General features: G+C 31.3%; 2 protein-coding genes across 2 annotated transcripts; one reads left to right on the top strand and one right to left on the bottom strand.

Annotated features, from left to right (window-relative positions):
- Positions 1 to 295: 295 nt before the first annotated feature.
- Positions 296 to 6,814, bottom strand: LOC127736131 (yolk ferritin-like). Its single transcript, XM_052246684.1, has 7 exons — positions 6,643 to 6,814; positions 5,805 to 5,905; positions 5,375 to 5,521; positions 4,889 to 4,966; positions 3,930 to 3,974; positions 1,764 to 1,877; positions 296 to 839 (listed from the first exon to the last, which is right to left on the bottom strand). Exons 1-7 carry the CDS (start codon positions 6,695 to 6,697, stop codon positions 708 to 710), a joined length of 672 nt encoding a protein of 223 aa, XP_052102644.1. The 5' UTR covers positions 6,698 to 6,814; the 3' UTR covers positions 296 to 707.
- Positions 6,815 to 6,865: 51 nt separating this feature from the next.
- On the top strand, positions 6,866 to 12,133 carry LOC127736132 (ferritin heavy chain-like). The gene is made up of 5 exons (XM_052246685.1): positions 6,866 to 7,110; positions 8,136 to 8,257; positions 9,184 to 9,330; positions 9,971 to 10,099; positions 11,908 to 12,133. The coding sequence occupies exons 1-5, from the start codon at positions 7,017 to 7,019 to the stop codon at positions 12,049 to 12,051; spliced, it is 636 nt and encodes a 211-aa protein (XP_052102645.1). The 5' UTR covers positions 6,866 to 7,016; the 3' UTR covers positions 12,052 to 12,133.
- Positions 12,134 to 17,774: the final 5,641 nt, after the last annotated feature.

Raw genomic sequence — 17,774 nt, 5'->3', positions numbered from 1 at the left:
CTAGTTGAGCGAGAACTGCAGACTATGGAAGCTTCTAAATCTTTGGTTTTGTGGACTGTTGTTTGTCTTTTTGTCATATTCGTTTTGGCCATGGTGTTATAAAATTTAGAAGATGTGATATGATTGCCAATGATACAACTCTCCACCAGAGACCAAATGACATAGAAGTTAACAACTATAGGTCACCTTACGTTGTTTGGTTTTTTTTTTTCACTTATGATTTTTAAATGTTCCTTTGACATCATCTCTCTATTTATATAGAAGTATTTGATGTGCTCAATAACAAAAGATGTAGTTCTTCTTCATCATGTTTTATTAAAGGTTTAATTACACCATCAAACTATAAAGATTGTTTCCTATTAAATTTTCCATTCCTTTGAACCTTTGTTTGAACAACTAGCTGTAAAATTAATGTGATCTACAAAGTATAGTATTTTGATGCAGAAACTCTGATAGCTTTAGCAGTTATACATATGAAAAACAGTTAAATAGTAATTTTGAAATGGCAGAAGAAAAAAATGGAATTTGCAAAAATTTCAAACAAAAATTCAATGCTGACTGACAACAAACTATTACAGCACACATTTTAAGTATTTTCCATATATGAAGTTCCTCGCAAACCTGGTTAGACAGTTTATAATATTCTGTCTATTGTTTTAAATACAAAAATAAATACATCTATTATTTATACAAAGAGGTTTACGATTTTACATTTTTTCATCCAATAAATATTCTCCAAGACCTTTCTTTACTCTTCTCAACTGTTTCACTGTGTCACCTATGCTCTTTATGGAATGGACTTGTTCATCTAAGAAATCATGTTCCAGAACGTGGGAAAGCTGAAAAAAAAATGAGATATTTGTTGAATGCACGTGTACAGAAAACTTGAAACTTATTTTGCTATGAACAGTTCTTTTATCTAGAAAAGAATATACAACATTGAGGATATAGAAAGACTTCATCAACCAAGACTTTCAACTTTGAATTTATAAAGGGTCCTTAAGTATTTATAAAAAGTTAGAAAATTCAAAGAATGACCAGCAATGATCTGAGTGTTTTCCATCCCATGACACTTTATTTCTGGCAGTTTGCAAAATTTTTTTTTCAATTCAATAGTTTATTTAAGTCTTATCTCTTAGTACTTTAGGTGTTACATGTATAACATTACATTAAGTGTTTTATATAATATTTCATAAGTAATTTGTAAAGTGATCTTTATGGACTTCACAACTATATACTTATAATGTTGCCTTTTTGTGTGTGTGTTTTTTTTTTTTACTTGATGTAAATTAACTTTATTACTTAAATTTTATGCAAGGAATATTTAATTGTTTGAAATAAAAGAATATGATACTTTAAAAATTGTAAAAACAAAGAAGTCACTACGGAGGTGTATATTTATATACTGTACAATTTCAAGGACTAAAAAGTTTTAGTTAATTTTGAAAAAAAAAGATGTAAGTTCTGTTTCCTTACTTAAACTTGTTGAGAACAGTTTCATGAGCATGTTCTGTTCTTTTAGTTTTTAATGTTTTTTGTTTTTGTTTTATATGAGTTTTTTTTATTTATACTTTGTTTTGTTTTTGTCTTAATTTGTGGGGTTCATCTTGGGGCTATTTTAAAATTTGATGATAGTTTTACTTTTAAATTTTCAAAAGAAAAATAAAGATTATGAAACCAGATCCTTTACCCATAAGTAAAAAACCTATAGGTTTAGTTTTGTTCAATTAATATCTTATTCTGTACAAACATGATCTACCTACATGAGCATCGCTCTCCGTGGCTTTGTGGAGATCTAATAATTTCTGGTTGACAAATCTTTCTAATACTAAAGCATCTTCCATTCCCATTAATCCATTGTACCATTCATCTCTATCCTACAATATTCAACGTAATAAAAGGTCATCTCAAAACAAGATTTACCCTTAGAATTTTGTACAATACTAGTACATGCAAAGGGTAAAAAACGACCACTTTTAAACAAGAAATTGATTTGATAATCTTGAGAATATTGAGATAATGTTACCCAATTTATTTGTAGAAGTACTAATTGTCTATCAATTTAACTCTCTCTTTTCTCAACTCCACACTAGTTTTTCAATGCATTTAATTAAAAAAAAACCTTAGCTATTTGACAACGAGTGGTGAAGTGGATGAAATACAAAAGATAGGCGTTAGTTCGTTAAAAGATACCATGAGCCCGGAGGGAGGGCGGATTGTATCTGTTTAATGTACTAACGGTTATTTATTGTGTTTAACTTTTATTGTTACGACCTTTCTTAATTACAGTTCCTTTCTTAATTACACCCTATTATTCGCGAGCTTAAATAACCACTTAATTCTCTACCAATTAGATTCATAGTTAGTAAATAACAAAAATTAATATAAAATGGTACGAACTAACAGTATACAGAGTATGTTTCAGAAATGTGTCCATTATTGACATAATACATCATAATCGATCTAATTTTCTAGTAAAACCTGTTACTGAAAGAAAATATTTAAATCCCATTCTCGAAAGAAATAAAAATAATAAAAATACCGAACTCCAAAGAAAATTCAAAACGGAAAGTCCTTTATCAAATGGCAAAATCAAAAGCCCAAACGAATGGAAAACAACTATCATATTCCTGACTTGATTTACACTTTTAATATTTTACGATTCGAATACCTCAAAACATGCAGTGAAATAGATGAAATTGCCATAAACATCACCCTTCCGGAGCACCTGAGATCACCCCCGGTTGTAGTTTGGGTTCGTGTTGCTCAGTCTTTAGTTTTCTATGTTGTGATTTGTGTATTGTTGTCTTTTTGGCCTTTTTCTTTTTTTTTTGCCATGGCATTGTCAGTTTTTTTTTTACTTATAAGTTTGAATGTCCCTTTGATATCTTTCGCCTCTTTCACTAAGTTTTGCTTTCATTTATTAAGCAAGTAGTTTTAGAACAGGTTTCAAAACTTGTCTCAGTTGTCAATAGGCTCTAGAGCTCATCTTTGATTAATTATGATCCGGAAAAATATAAAAATGAATATCAAAGTTTGATTCTACTGGTTAAGTGGATTTATACCACGTGATTAAAATGTGAAGTCTCCGAACGGACATCTCGTGATGGTAAAAGCTCACACGTCCTTTCGGTATGCTAAAAATAAAACATGTGGTAAACCCAAACTGGATAGGATAGAAATAAACATTATATATGTAATAAGTTTGATATAATAAACACAAGATAAGATAATCAAGATAAAAGGTCTTTCAACTATTGCTTGTTAAAAAAAAAACGAACAACCTTATGTGCTGACTGTATTGATTTGGAGAATGTGAACAACCTACAACTGAAATTCACGATCTATGTAACAATAAGGAGACGTGGTATGATTGTAAAGGAGGCAACTATCAGCCCACGACAAAAAGACAAGGAAATAATCAACTACGTGTCACCTTACGGTCATCAATATTGAGCAGAAACCATACCGTAAAGTTAACGGTATAATGAAATATGAAACAATTCAAAGAGAAAACAAACGGCCTGATTTATCATAAAAACAATAAACGAAAGACAAGTATGGCACATCACAAACGACGACAACCACAGCCGATATAGGAGTATACGCACTTACTGAAAGTTACTAGTAGTCCACAGCATAATTTATAGTAAGGGCCTTGCCTGGCCACAATATAGTACATTATAGATTTAATGAAAGGTTGTCCGTCAAAGCATGGAAGTAATATTGAATATTACTTCCATGGTCAAAGGTAAAACATTGTTATCATCTTGAAATAGTAAAACAGATAAATATGTTATCAATTTTTTTTCATTGATAAACCATGTACTTTAAATAATTACTTAACTTCAGATTGACCGATATGTATAAAACCCAATTTTAAATTAAAAAACACAAATTCAATATATAAATTAGAATAAATGTCTTACCTGACACAAATTCCATGTTTGAGATTTTGCCATGAAGTAACACATCTGTAAAAAAGAAAAAGTTATACAGGCATTTTAATTCTCCGTTCTGATGATACTTAACTAGGGACAATTTCACAAATATGTATGTGTGTCCCATGTATATCTTTCTTTTTTACTGATATATTGTCTTAATATTTTGCTTATTTTCTTATTCATTTTGTTTGGTTTTGTTTGTTTTTTTTCTGCTTTTGATTTTCCAAATAGGAAAAGGGGTATTTATTCCACATCCCCTTTGCAATACAAATTGAAGTAATAATATTATGAAGCAAACATTTCATACCTGAGATAAAAGTGAAAAAGATACAGCAAAGGTCCTTCTAGAATCAAAATCAAGGCTGGAGCAGATTAAATATTACTACTTCAAAAATTGGAAATTGAAAGCACGAAATTTTAAATTATTGGGTTTGACCTTTCAATCTACTTTTTAGGCGTCCATCATGGTTAATTTCGAGTTAGAGTCATAGTCTATTTAGTATATATTATTCTCAAATTAACTATATAGAGTGTGAATGAAAAGTACTTTTGTTGGCTCCAATATCAGTGTACATTCTTGTAAAATCCACATGGTAGTGAAAAGGGATCATGAGATGATAGATTTTTTTCTCTCTCAATATTGCTGATAGTAAAATTGTGCAGATTTTTCACCTTCTTGTCTTTAAGGAGTGGTCGTATTACTTTCGTATCACACAAGTACAAGAATAAGCTGGCTCTAAATTCGGAAAAAAACAATAACTATTTTAAAATTTCAGGCACATATGATCGGTGTTCACATTTATGCTACTTTAAGCTACCATGTGAATCAAATCCGGCTGTGTTTCTTAATATGCATATTTCTTAACAAACTTCAGGTTGTCTTTTGTGTAGACCAATTTATCATCTGAATATTACTATATGAATCATTTTACTGTTACACTTACACATGCTTTTGTTCTTGAATTTTCTATACCAGAATGTTTTCCAAGTTCTTCTGACACCACATCACAAACATCATTCAACTAAGATGAAAGTATCATAGAGTTAAACATTAAATAAAACAGAATGACAAAAACAAAATATTATCAAAAATAACAAGAGATATCAACGGTCTTATATAATTGTCTAATATATTACTATTTTTTTTAAATGTAATGGCACAATTAGTGGAACAACTACTTTCAGAAAAAACGTCCATCTTTCTTGAAATTTTCCATGCCAGACAGAGAGACACAGAATTTTTTTTTTTTGCATTTTTCAAATTTTTCAAAATTTTTACTGTTTTGGGTTTTTTTGATACAATTTTTAGCAGGAAATCTTCCTATGCGCGAAAAAAACCCTACATAATAAGTCATGTGTATTTGTTGATTAACGAATAGAAATGAAACATTCTCAACCAAATAACAGATCGAAAGAGAAATGGATGATACCTTTATATCTTGTAGTTTGACTTCACCCCCTCTCTGATTCAGGTAATCCATCAGTTTTTCAGCATGCTCCGACTCTTCCTTGGACGCTTTAGAGAAAAACTTGGCAAACCCAGGCAGGGATACGTCAGCTCTAGCATAGTACTGGGACTGAAATATATGCAAAAGTAATATAATAAACAATGCCAAGGCTGGTATCACTGTCCCGGGTTAGGAGAGAGTAAAGTGCTCAAAAAGATGTTTAATCAGCTTGGATACTGAAAACTCCCGTACCAATAATGTTATCTGTGAAGGTAAATTTATGGTGAATCTTGTCATAAAGAAATGATTCTTATTTAGTTATTCAATGTGACTATTTTTTCCAGTAGAGAAGGCTACACAAGTGCTGATGTTCGATTTATATAACATGTGATGTCACGTCATTATTACTTACATATGCTTTGTAAATATAGCTGGCCTGGAGTTCTTTCACGATCTGTTCGTTTAAGGCATTTATTGTTGATGTTTTAAAATCCTGTCGAACATTTGAAACATCTAAAACAAGAAGTTTGAGACATATCTATATGAAACATACAAAGAATACAGTGAAATGGGAGCAAGAGTCAAAAATAGAGAATCCAAGAAGCCAAGAACAGCTTCACAACAATTTCTTTTTATCATATAGTGTCTACACAGTTAAGTATCGATTTTTTTATGCATTTTTATTAATTGATTTCACAAATGCTCTGAAATAACACAATTTCCGCGTATCAATACCATTTCAAGCACTAAATTCAAAATCAAATTTTGTATAATTTAAAAACTTGAATTAGTCGACTATGATTGGCTCTCATCACATTACTTTGTATCTGCTTGAAGTTTTCTTTAGTCTTTGTGAATCTAATACATTCTGGTATATAATAAGACAACGCTTGGTCATGCATGAGACGTTTGCAGTGGCTATAAGACAAGACACTCTAGTTCGAGCCACGCTTATTAAAGACTTAGAGGAACATAAAATATTACTGAGTATTGAAAATTCCAGGCTAAATCCACCATTTTCTACATAAGGAAATGCCTGTACCAAGTCAGGAATATGACAGTTGTTTTCCATTCGTTAGATGTGTTTTAGATTTTGATTTTGCCATTTTATAAAGGACTTTCCTTATTGAATTTCCCTTGGAGTTCGGTATTTTTGTTATTTTACTTTTTTCCATACCAATTGGAAGAACAATATCTTCGATTTTATCAGTACCATTTCTTATATATAGATGTAAAAACATAAATCTTACCATCGATAGCACTGCATGCTGCAACTACCAAGCTTATTAAAAACAACGATTTCATGATGATAAAAATGGATGTCCTCTCTTCAATATTAAAAGTGATTATATCATTTGTTTTACTTAATTATCAAGTAATGTACGTGTGGATACAATGTCCAAAAGTTATCATTGGGATGACTCATGTACCACTTTAATAGTTTGACCTTATTATTTTCCGAACGATTTTGCGTATTGTAGAAAAGTAACGAAACTATATTCTAGAAATATGTAATTCTTAATATATAAGAATTGTTTGTAAAGTTGGAATCTTAGATTTAAAGACAAGTATATTTGTAAGAATTTCAGATATTCTATAGGATACCAGTTTATGTAAATACACTATGCATGGTGTGATAGGGCTCTTGGTTGGCGTCGCAGCAATATTTGCTTTTTCTGCAAGTGGATTTTTTTTCACATCAGATGAGAAAGTAACGGGTAAGAACATAGTATTTATTTTAGTATTTCAAACATATTGACAATTAAAAAAATGAATTTGTTGATTTTTTTCCTGTATCTATAGGATGGCAACCTTTTTATGGGATGTGCATTTATGCTGGGACTATTATACTAACTTAGTATAATAGTCCCAGATTTATGACTAAAAATCTTATCCGAAATTATAAAAGAGAGGCGAAAAATACAAAAGAGATATTCATGAGTCGAAAACAAACTGAAAGTGTCATGGCAAAAAAACGAAAAACGACAAAAGACAAACACCAGTACACAACAAACAGCATAAGTGTTTCTCGTTTCTCTTTTTTTTTCTATAGATTAGACCGTTGGTTTTCTTGTTTAAATTGTTTTACGCTAGTCATTTTGGGGACCTTTATAGCTTGCGGTTCGGTGTAAGCCAAAGCTCCGTGTTGAAGGCCGTACTTAGACCTATAATTGTTAACTTTTCATACATTTTGACTTGAATGGAGAGTTGTCTCATTGGCACTCATACCACATCTTCTTATTATAATAGAAAACTAAAACATGTAAATTTTCTAGCCCTGAAACTTTACCGAATATGAAATTGAAACAACTTTTTCATGACAAGACTGTTACCGGTACATTCAAAACATAAAAGCACAAAGAACTACACCTAAAACTAAAACAAGAGCAACACGAACCTCTTTTAATGTATTACACACGATATCCTTACAGGTGCGATGCTATTCACCTCTAGTTAAACAAAGTAATTTTTCTATAGTCTTAAGATTGTTGTTTTTGTTTTATTTTGTTGTGATTTGTTGCGAATAACCAACATGTGTTTGCACTAGTATTCCATCCTAGACTGCAGAATCTGTTGTCACCATTTATACCATCAAAACAAAATTTAATCAAAGATTTATCACATAGAAAGAATTTATATGTAAATTTTGTAAACATATTCCCCCTTGTGAATTTGCATATTAACAGTTAATGTAGATTTGTATTTCTATATTGTAATACCTTTATATTAACATTTCGTCTAGTTATTGAAACCAGACATCTAGTTCACAAGTTGGTAGAACAGAATTTTGACAGTAAGAACCAAAGATCTATTAGAAAACAGATAACAGAATGTCTCAGGGACAGTTATCAATATTTAGCTATGGTAAATATATTCGATAAATTTTTTTTTTTAAATTAGTCATAACGAGCACACTCCATCAGAGGTAGGTCTAGGATTTCTGGTGAGAATGAACGCAACATCTAAATATGCCAACAACAGAGTTTGTAACCATGCAATGGTTTTGTTTCAACTTGTAGAAATTATTTATGTATTCATCAGTGAGGCCTTCAACACGGAGCAAAATTTCACACCTCATTGAAAGCTGAAGACATTTTAAGCACCGGCTTTAGTGGAATACCTTGCTATAGATCTCACCGGCTTTAGCGGAATACCTTGCTATAGATCTCACTGGCTTTAGTGGAATACCTTGCTATAGATCTCACCGGCTTTAGCGGAATACCTTGCTATAGATCTCACCGGCTTTAGCGGAATACCTTGCTATAGATCTCACCGGCTTTAGCGGAATACCTTGCTATAGATCTCACCGGCTTTAGCGGAATACCTTGCTATAGATCTCACTGGCTTTAGTGGAATACCTTGCTATAGATCTCACCGGCTTTAGCGGAATACCTTGCTATAGATCTCACCGGCTTTAGCGGAATACCTTGCTATAGATCTCACCGGCTTTAGCGGAATACCTTGCTATAGATCTCACCGGCTTTAGCGGAATACCTTGCTATAGATCTCAATAACACTACACTGAATAACGCTACAGTTTTGCATCGAAGAACAAAGATGCTGTGTAATATAGAAACACAATAATTTCATAAGAGGCTCCAAATCAACATACGCTCTTTCGCTGAAAAACATACCCAATGGATTAATTTTTAATTTGTTCTCGTTCTGAACTTATTTGAGATACTTGCTACTGGGAATTAAGCAATCAACATCAATCAATCAAGTATTATATATATGTTTTTTTCTGGATTACATTATCTTTTTAAATTCATGGCTATTCTTCTTCACAGAGCATGTATTTCGACCAGGCAGAAGTGGCACTTCCAGGTTTCCATAAGATGTTCAAAGAGTATTCTAACAGAGAGATGTCAAATGCTGTAAAATTAATGACATATATGAACCTAAGAGAAGGATCAAATAAGTTTCTAGGAATTCCTGTGAGTCTTTCAATTTTCAGTATCTCATTTTAAAATTATTTTTGATCGCTGAATTCACTGCTCAGTGCATGGTCTATTTTTCCGACCGTTTTAACCTTAATCCAAAATTCTGAGTTACGTATATAAGCATACTGAGATTCAAAAGACCATTCAGTTTTCCATGCAAACCCAAACACATTTTAACTGTTTACAGCTTTTATCATTTTCGTGGTTTGAGGAAGGACGAAACTATGTAAATATCGAAATTGACATATAAACTTTAATCTAAAGCAGATTTTTAAATTTTCTTATATAGTCGACCCCAAAATACATATACAGTTTACTTCAAGCTACACGAGGACTTCCTTTCACTGAATCCAAATATATATAATAAAAATGCCTTCCCGCTGTATTTGATGATACAATTCAGCATATTCGTGTGTGTAGTTAAAACATTTAGGGATCTCTTAATCCTTTAAAGTCTCAGACTACATCCTGTAGATCAGGCTTAAATCTGGATTCAGAATATTTTTTTTTGTCATCTGTTTGACCAGAATATTTTTTTCATCAAATTGGGGATCAGAATATTTTTTTTAGAAAAAACCATAACCCAAAAAAATGTTGAGTTTTGGGCTCTATATATTTACTTTTTTTAATTTAGGAACCAAGAATTTCTTATGAATGGCATGATGGAGAAACAGCATTAATAACAGCTTTAAGAATGGAACATAAAGCTAATACCAAGTTCCAGACCATAATACAACTAGCATTGGAAAAGAATGATCCACACGTGAGTTACATCTACACTTACAATTACACTGCACACATTTATTTCAAGTGTTTTGTTTATTAATATATAACACTTCTTCAATTTTTCAATTTGTTCACTAGGTCATCCCTTAGCTATATAAGTGATTTTTTTCCCTTTAAGTTGATTTTATCAAGGATTTGTATTATAGTATACAAATCCTTGATTTTATAAGTTAAACAAGAGGCCACAAGAACATTATGTTTCTAAACTGATACGTTTGAAATATCAATGCATTCATTCTGGGACTATTACCCAGTTAAAAAAATCAAAGAAAAAAATATGATACAATATGATTTCCCTGCGTACACTCATGACCAAAAGTAAGAGAGAAAATTATAAAACGTGTTAAGGGCAATTCACATAGAACGTTTAATCATAAAAAAAAAGATGTGGTATGATTGCCATTGAGACAACTCTCTACCAGAGACCAACAGACAGAGAAGTTAATAGCTATAGGTCACCGTACAGCCTTCAACAATGAGAAAAACCAACACCGCAGTCAGTTACATAAGGCCCCGAAATGACAAATGTAAAACACTTCAATCGAGAAAACTAAAGGCCTGATTTATGCACAAAACAATGAACAAATACAATATGATATACAGCATCAATCGACAACCACTGAATTACAGGCTCTTAACTTGGGACAGGCACATACAGAATGTGGCGTGGTTAAATTTGTTTGCGGGCGCCCAACCCTCTTCTAACAGGGGACAGTGGTGTAACAGCACTACATATCTAAAAACTAGTAAAATTCAGTTGAAAAGGGCCCCACTTATCAGATCGATACAAAGCAGAAAAACAAGTAACAAAAAAACAGACCGGACGTGGGATATTTATACATCCCCACAACAACAAGAGACTACTTACAGATCTGAGAGGACTCGTAGTTACTGACAGCTAGTTCAAAGCCAATAACAAGTAATAAAAGAATCGTGCATCTAGGACTAAAATATCAATCAGGCATGTCAAAACTTGTAGTCTAAATCCCGCTAAGTCTAACGAACTGCTGTATTCCCCAAGTTTAAACATGACAATAAAAAACTAGAATAATGGTAATGTTTATGCTGGTCATAAATTAAGGTCATCAATAAATAGTGCATTTCTTAAGACAAAGAAGCAAACAAGGGAAAGAAAACCTGTTCTTGAGTTGAACTTGGAGGGAGATATCATGGCTTTCAACATCCATTTGTATTGTTAAATGAATTCTGTAACTGGCCAGCAGCCTCTCAATATCAGTTTATTTTCCATTCTATAGTTTCTGATTTAATGCCTGATGCTTTTATCTTCAGGTCCTTGATTAAAGCCTGGTGGGCCAAATGTACCATATTCATTTACAAACCCATCTCCTTTATTTCATTTTATGATTCAAACTGCTCATGTTATTATGATAATACATGATTTGTTTGCCATAATTTATATTTTTGAGCATATATAACTTTAGCCACAACCCCTGATCCACAAATTCAATTTAAACTTTACCACCAATTGTTTAAAGACCATTAGACTGTTGGCAGTTTTAGTATGCTTATACAGTATCTTAGTCAGTATACATACTAGAGTCATACAAATGAATTGCAACCAAATAATAGAAATCAGAGTTAGATCAATAAATAAGGTAAAACCTAATGTTTACTTAGGAGATTTTGTGTCCTAATGTTACATAAATGTATAAACATTGATGAAATAGAATTACATTGACTTCTGAACTGCTCATGTTAGATTGTGTAATGTGAAACAAGATGAACTTGTATAAATAATGAATGAATCTATATTTATTCTTCCAGCTAAAACAGTTTATAGAGGATAACTTCCTGGACCAAAAAGTTAAAATCATTAAAGAACTTGGAGATAAAGTAACACAGCTTGGAAAATACAGTTCAGAAAAGAAAGGGCTGGGATTACAAATGTTTGATAACACATTACTTTGATCTCTGGTGTGCTACTACCACTGTGATATTATCTCTATTGAGATTTGGTGTGTACTTATATGAATAAATTGGATCAAATAATTCATTCTTTTTCATTATATTTTCTCAAATCTTACACTTTCACAAGTTAGGCTTTCAATTATGCTTTTATACAACAAAGATTGTATTAAGCAGAACTAGGAAAACAACAGAAAACCGGCTTAAAGGAAATGTAAAAACTTAACAACACAATGTTTACCAAATTTTACCAAGAGACCAGGTCAACCTATGCAATGTAGTGATAGAAAAATGTCACTACTATTTGCTGTGCTGTATTTTACAGTTTGTTCTTATGTTGTACTGTTATACCACTGTCCCTGGTTGGGGAGGGTTGGGCGCTTACAAACATGTTTAACCCCGCCACATTCTTTATTTGCCTGTCCCAAATCAGGAGGCTGTAGTTAAGTGGTTGTCGTTTGTTCATGTCGGTCATATTTGTTTTTGCTTTATTGATTGTCATAAATTGGAATTTTGGGGTTTTTTGGCTGGTTTGAATTGTTTCACTTTTTGTCATGTTGTAACCTTTTAAGGCAGACTATATACATGATATAAGTCATTTATACACTATATACATGATATAGTCATTTATACACTATATAAATGATATAGTCATTTATACACTATATACATGATATAGTCATTTATACACTATATACATGATAGTCATTTATACACTATATACATGATATAGTCATTTATACACTATATACATGATATAGTCATTTATACACTATATACATGATATAGTCATTTATACTTTGGTGGATAGTTGTCTCATTGGCAGTCACAGCACATTTCAGATATGTTGTTAACAACCTGTTAAATCATAATGAATAGATCTGGTGTAAAAGTCAATGAGACAGCCTAAATAACTAGAAATTAAAAATAAATAAAGTTAGTTAATTATCAGATAAATATCTTAAACGGAAACTTAGTGGAAACTAAAATGGAAAAAGTAACACAAAAAGGAAAATTCAATATTTTAGATTTTTAAAAGCCAAAATTGGTAATGTGGAAGATTAAATATTTTAGATTTTATAAAAGTTCTATGATTCCTTTAATCCACTTGGATATTGAACTGTAGAACAACTGGTATAATATAATAATACTGATGTAAATTCTGTACAGCAAAATAATAATTATTATTAATTTTAGTGGTGTACATAGTAACGATAAATCCCAGACCATTAAATAGTAATCTATATTTTTATTTATTTTATTTTTTAATTATTTTTTTAAATTTTTTTTACTCAAAAAATAAATAAACTCAAGCATGTCCTTTAGTTTTTACTATTAAATCTATTTCACTCCTTTTAGACCTGTGCATTTAAGATATCTTAACTAACAATATTTTATCCTTAATGTACATAAAATAGTAGGTGTAAATATTTTTATAATAGATTTTACATTACTACGTGATTTTAGGACAACAATATATTTTGTTTTTTAAGGATTGTATATATATATTAAACTAGTCCGTTCCAAGTTTTTAAACAATATTAATTGAAAATAAGGGCTTTCTCTTTTTTTTGTTTACCGTGTGACACGGGTGCTCCGTAGCGGAGGAATTTACTTAGAGAAGAAGAAGACAGCCACACTATTCTTTTATCATTAAAATAAATACAGTTTTGAAATACCTGAAAAGTTTTACTCAGTTTGAAATTTGAATGCAAGTTTTGTGTAAATTTTTTTCATTGGCTTAAAGTTCCAAATTGACATATCGTAGCTAAAGGGAGACCTGTCATTTTGAATTGCTTGTATCAACAAATGTTCTATTACTACAATACTATTGAAAATAAAACAACACCTACCTCTAAAACGCTGTTTTGATGTAATTTTATCCAAATTTGAATCATAAAAGTAACATAATAACTTTCAGTGTGTAAGTTCTCATTTGTGACATTTGTGACATTTAGCCATGACATCTATGTGCCAAGATCATTCATGAAGTTACGCAGATTTTTATCTTATTTAAAATTTATACATTTTTCAAGCTCTAGTGTATTATTTCTTTTTGTAATGCATTAGAATAGGAATAACAGTACTGTTGTTGAAGAGTTGCTGCCATTAATTTTGATTTGAAGTTCGGACGCATATATCTGTTTTACTGTCTCTACTACGAGTCGCCAGTATAACTGCATTTGCAACCATCAAATTGCCAATTACCATTCCTTCTCTTTCTAATAAGAAGAAACCCTACACAGAATGTGAGATGACCGATATTAAGGATGTATTCTTCTGATGTTTCAGTCTCGTTGAAATCTCGCTTTGGAATTATTTCCAAAACATGTGACACAAGTGGAAAATAGCAATGAATTTAACAAATATCATAATCAAACTTAACTCTGTGAAAAAATTGTGTATTTACAATAAGCAGTTTTTGAGTAATAAATTTTTCAAATTTTATTACCAATCAAGTCAAGTCTTTTTAGCCAAAATTTTGAATAAAAGGGTGAGGGGTACAAGAAATGATTTTACCAGAAACGTGTACATCCCATATCACTTTTTTCTTTTCAAATTTCTTTGATATGTATTTTTTCAATCATATTTATAACAAAGAAGTTGAAATAATATACATTTTGTTCTTAAAACAGAGAAAAATCACAAATTTACAAAATTGACACAAAAAAGCATCAAAATATGATAAAACTTTCTTATATTAACACCTACTTATAGTTTTTTTAAGTTAAATTTATTCAGATTGGTCGAATTCATCTTAATTGAAAGTATGAAAAAAAGTTTAATTGTGGAACTGTGATTTTTTTCATGATAATAGCCCAAAAATGGGTAAAAATTGAAGAAAAATGGGAAAATCATCAAAATTGGGTACTTTCTAAGGGCCATAGCAAAAAAAGAAGTGCACCACCATATGATCTTTTCTTCACCAATTATATTTTTACAGTCATATAAACCCAAAAATAAGATTAAGAAAAAAAGTTTAATTCTAGAAATTTTTGGCTCCTCAGAGGTGTACATCCTTAAGATATTACTGTACATTATAACATGCCAAATGAAAGTTATTACTTGCATACTTTTGAATGACTGTCAGTGTGTAGATACTATTCATTATGATAGGAATATATATTTTCTGTTTTCTCATTGGCTAAAAGCATAGGAAATCCTCCTTGATAAAACATTATATTCACTGTGGCAAAAATCAGGAGAGGTTGATATAAGATTTGGAACAGTGTCCGTGTACCTAAATATAGATATTCCAAGGCAACGTCAATGACGTAGGTTTATGACTTCATGTAAATTCCTGTTTTTTTCTTTTTTCTTCTTGTTTTCGGTGTACATTGTATTTTTTTGTAAACTTTATTGAATATTTCAACTTATGAAAAATAGCAACTGCAAAACATATATATTTAGTATAAAAACAGGGAGCAGTTTTAAAAGCAAATACTAGAAAATTGAAGAAGGATAAAAAGTCATATAATAAAACAATTGTTGACTTTTGACTTTAGTTGGTCTTGGTGAATATCACATCTCTGGGGTTGATAAATATAGATTCTACCACTGCATCGAGTGTGATATGATATTTATCCACTCGAGACAGTTAAATTTTCAAATTTAAAACGCAAGGCTTGCCGAGCGTTTTAAATATTTAAAATTTAACTGTCGAGAGTGGATAAATATCGTATTACACGAGATTTGGTGGTGGAATCTGTTTCTCTAATGATTTTCAAACAATACGCAGGCAAATTTATTCCTTCTTTTCGAATGATCTGCAAAAAGATGTGTTCTTTCTATGTGACGTCATCAGGCATGGTCGCCTTTTTTCATGCCGTCACAATAGGAAATTCAGAGGAAAGCAAGAAAATTCGACGTCATAATCGGATTTTAACCAATGAAGAACTGAGATCAAACGAACCACACGTTGATTAAATTTATTTTTATACAATGGGTGCAGAAAGGGATAAATTGATGAAGAATTAGAGAAATCATTGTATCAACCTCATCATAAGTCAATTATTGTATAATAATAATAACAACATAATTATCAATGTTTTATTTTATCATTTCATGTATAAAAGTTAAAAACAATAAACACAAAATAATCAATGTTCTGTGATGACTTCTCAGAAGGACTAACTTTGGTCCCATACAAAACTAAAACAATAGATTTTAAATATGTGGAGCACTGTGCATAAAAGGAAATTTACCATCTCAAAAGTTAAACTGAATTCTAGGAAATATCTTAATCAGATTATTATTCATTTATTCAAAGTCTTATTGTTCTTCACAATCTAATATCAAAAGATAATGACTTACTTTGCCATATAAATTATATTTCGGAAATTCTTTAGTTTTTACATTTATTTGAAAAATTGATATTATAGCTTTAACAAGAGTGCACACGCTGAAATGTCTCGCCTTCTTTACTAATCATTGATATTATGTTGATAGTCCTAAATATAAAGCTTTATTACAACTGTCACATAAACTTAACATTAACCAAGTAAACTAAACATTGACCAATGAACCATGAAAATGAGGTCAAGGTCAGATGAACCATGCTAGGCAGGCATGTACAGCTAACAATTCTTCCATACAACAAATATAGTTGACCTATTGCTTATAGTTTAAGAAAAACAGACGAAAACACAAAAACTTAACACTGAGCAATGAACCTTGAAAATGAGGTCAAGGTCAAATGAAACCTGCGTGACTGACATATAGATCATAAAATATTTCCATAAACCAAATATAGTTGAACTATTGCATATAGTATTAGAAAAAAAGACCAAAACTCAAAAACTTAACTTTGACCACTGAACCATGAAAATGAGGTCAAGGTAAGATGACACCTGCCAGCTAGACATGTACACCTTACAATCATTCCATACACCAAATATAGCTGACCTATTGCATGCAGTATTAGAAAAAAAGACCAAAACTCAAAAACTTAACTTTGACCACTGAACCATGAAAATGAGGTCAAGGTCAGATGACACCTGCCAGCTAGACATGTACACCTTACAATCATTCCATACACCAAATATAGTAGACCTATTGCATACAGTATAAGAAAAACAGACCAAAACACAAAAACTTAACTATAACCACTGAACCATGAAAATGAGGTCAAGGTCAGATGACACCTGCCAGTTGGACATGTACACCTTACAGTCCTTCCATACACCGAATATACTAGACCTATTGCTTATAGTATCTGAGATATGGACTTGACCACGAAAACTTAACCTTGTTCACTGATCCATGAAATGAGGTCGAGGTCAAGTGAAAACTGTCTGACGGGCATGAGGACCTTGCAAGGTACGCACATACCAAATATAGTTATCCTATTACTTATAATAAGAGAGAATTTAACATTACAAAAAATCTGAACTTTTTTTTCAAGTAGTCACTGAACCATGAAAATGAGGTCAAGGACATTGGACATGTGACTGACGGAAACTTCGTAACATGAGGCATCCATATACAAAGTATGAAGCATCCAGCTCTTCCATCTTCTAAAATATAAAGCTTTTAAGAAGTTAGCTAACGCCGCCGCCGCCGCCGCCGCCGGATCGCTATCCCTATGTCGAGCTTTCTGCGACAAAAGTCGCAGGCTCGACAAAAATATATTTTTGAATTTTAAAAAGAAATTTTTACATTTAAGTACTCTCTTTCCTTATTATAAGGAGACAGTGGTCAAAACTCAATCAATACACAAACATTTT

This window comes from Mytilus californianus, unplaced genomic scaffold, assembly GCF_021869535.1.
Source record: "Mytilus californianus isolate M0D057914Y unplaced genomic scaffold, xbMytCali1.0.p SCAF_3, whole genome shotgun sequence".
Taxonomy (NCBI): Eukaryota; Metazoa; Mollusca; class Bivalvia; order Mytilida; family Mytilidae; genus Mytilus; species Mytilus californianus.
Note: the sequence above shows the minus strand (reverse complement) of the source record. Positions and strands in the feature narration are given on the sequence as shown.

Bases quoted from the DNA above. Each gene is read 5' to 3' on its own strand.
- LOC127736131 (XM_052246684.1), bottom strand. From the start codon at position 6,697: ATGAAATCGTTGTTTTTAATAAGCTTGGTAGTTGCAGCATGCAGTGCT. The intron at 5,522-5,804 runs GTAAGTAATAAT...CATATATTTCAG, and splicing joins GCTATATTTACAAAGCATAT to TCCCAGTACTATGCTAGAGC. The intron at 3,975-4,888 runs GTAAGTGTAACA...TCTTTTTTACAG, and splicing joins ATTCAAGAACAAAAGCATGT to ATGTGTTACTTCATGGCAAA.
- LOC127736132 (XM_052246685.1), top strand. From the start codon at position 7,017: ATGCATGGTGTGATAGGGCTCTTGGTTGGCGTCGCAGCAATATTTGCT. The intron at 8,258-9,183 runs GTAAATATATTC...TCTTCTTCACAG, and splicing joins GTTATCAATATTTAGCTATG to AGCATGTATTTCGACCAGGC. The intron at 9,331-9,970 runs GTGAGTCTTTCA...TTTTTAATTTAG, and splicing joins ATAAGTTTCTAGGAATTCCT to GAACCAAGAATTTCTTATGA.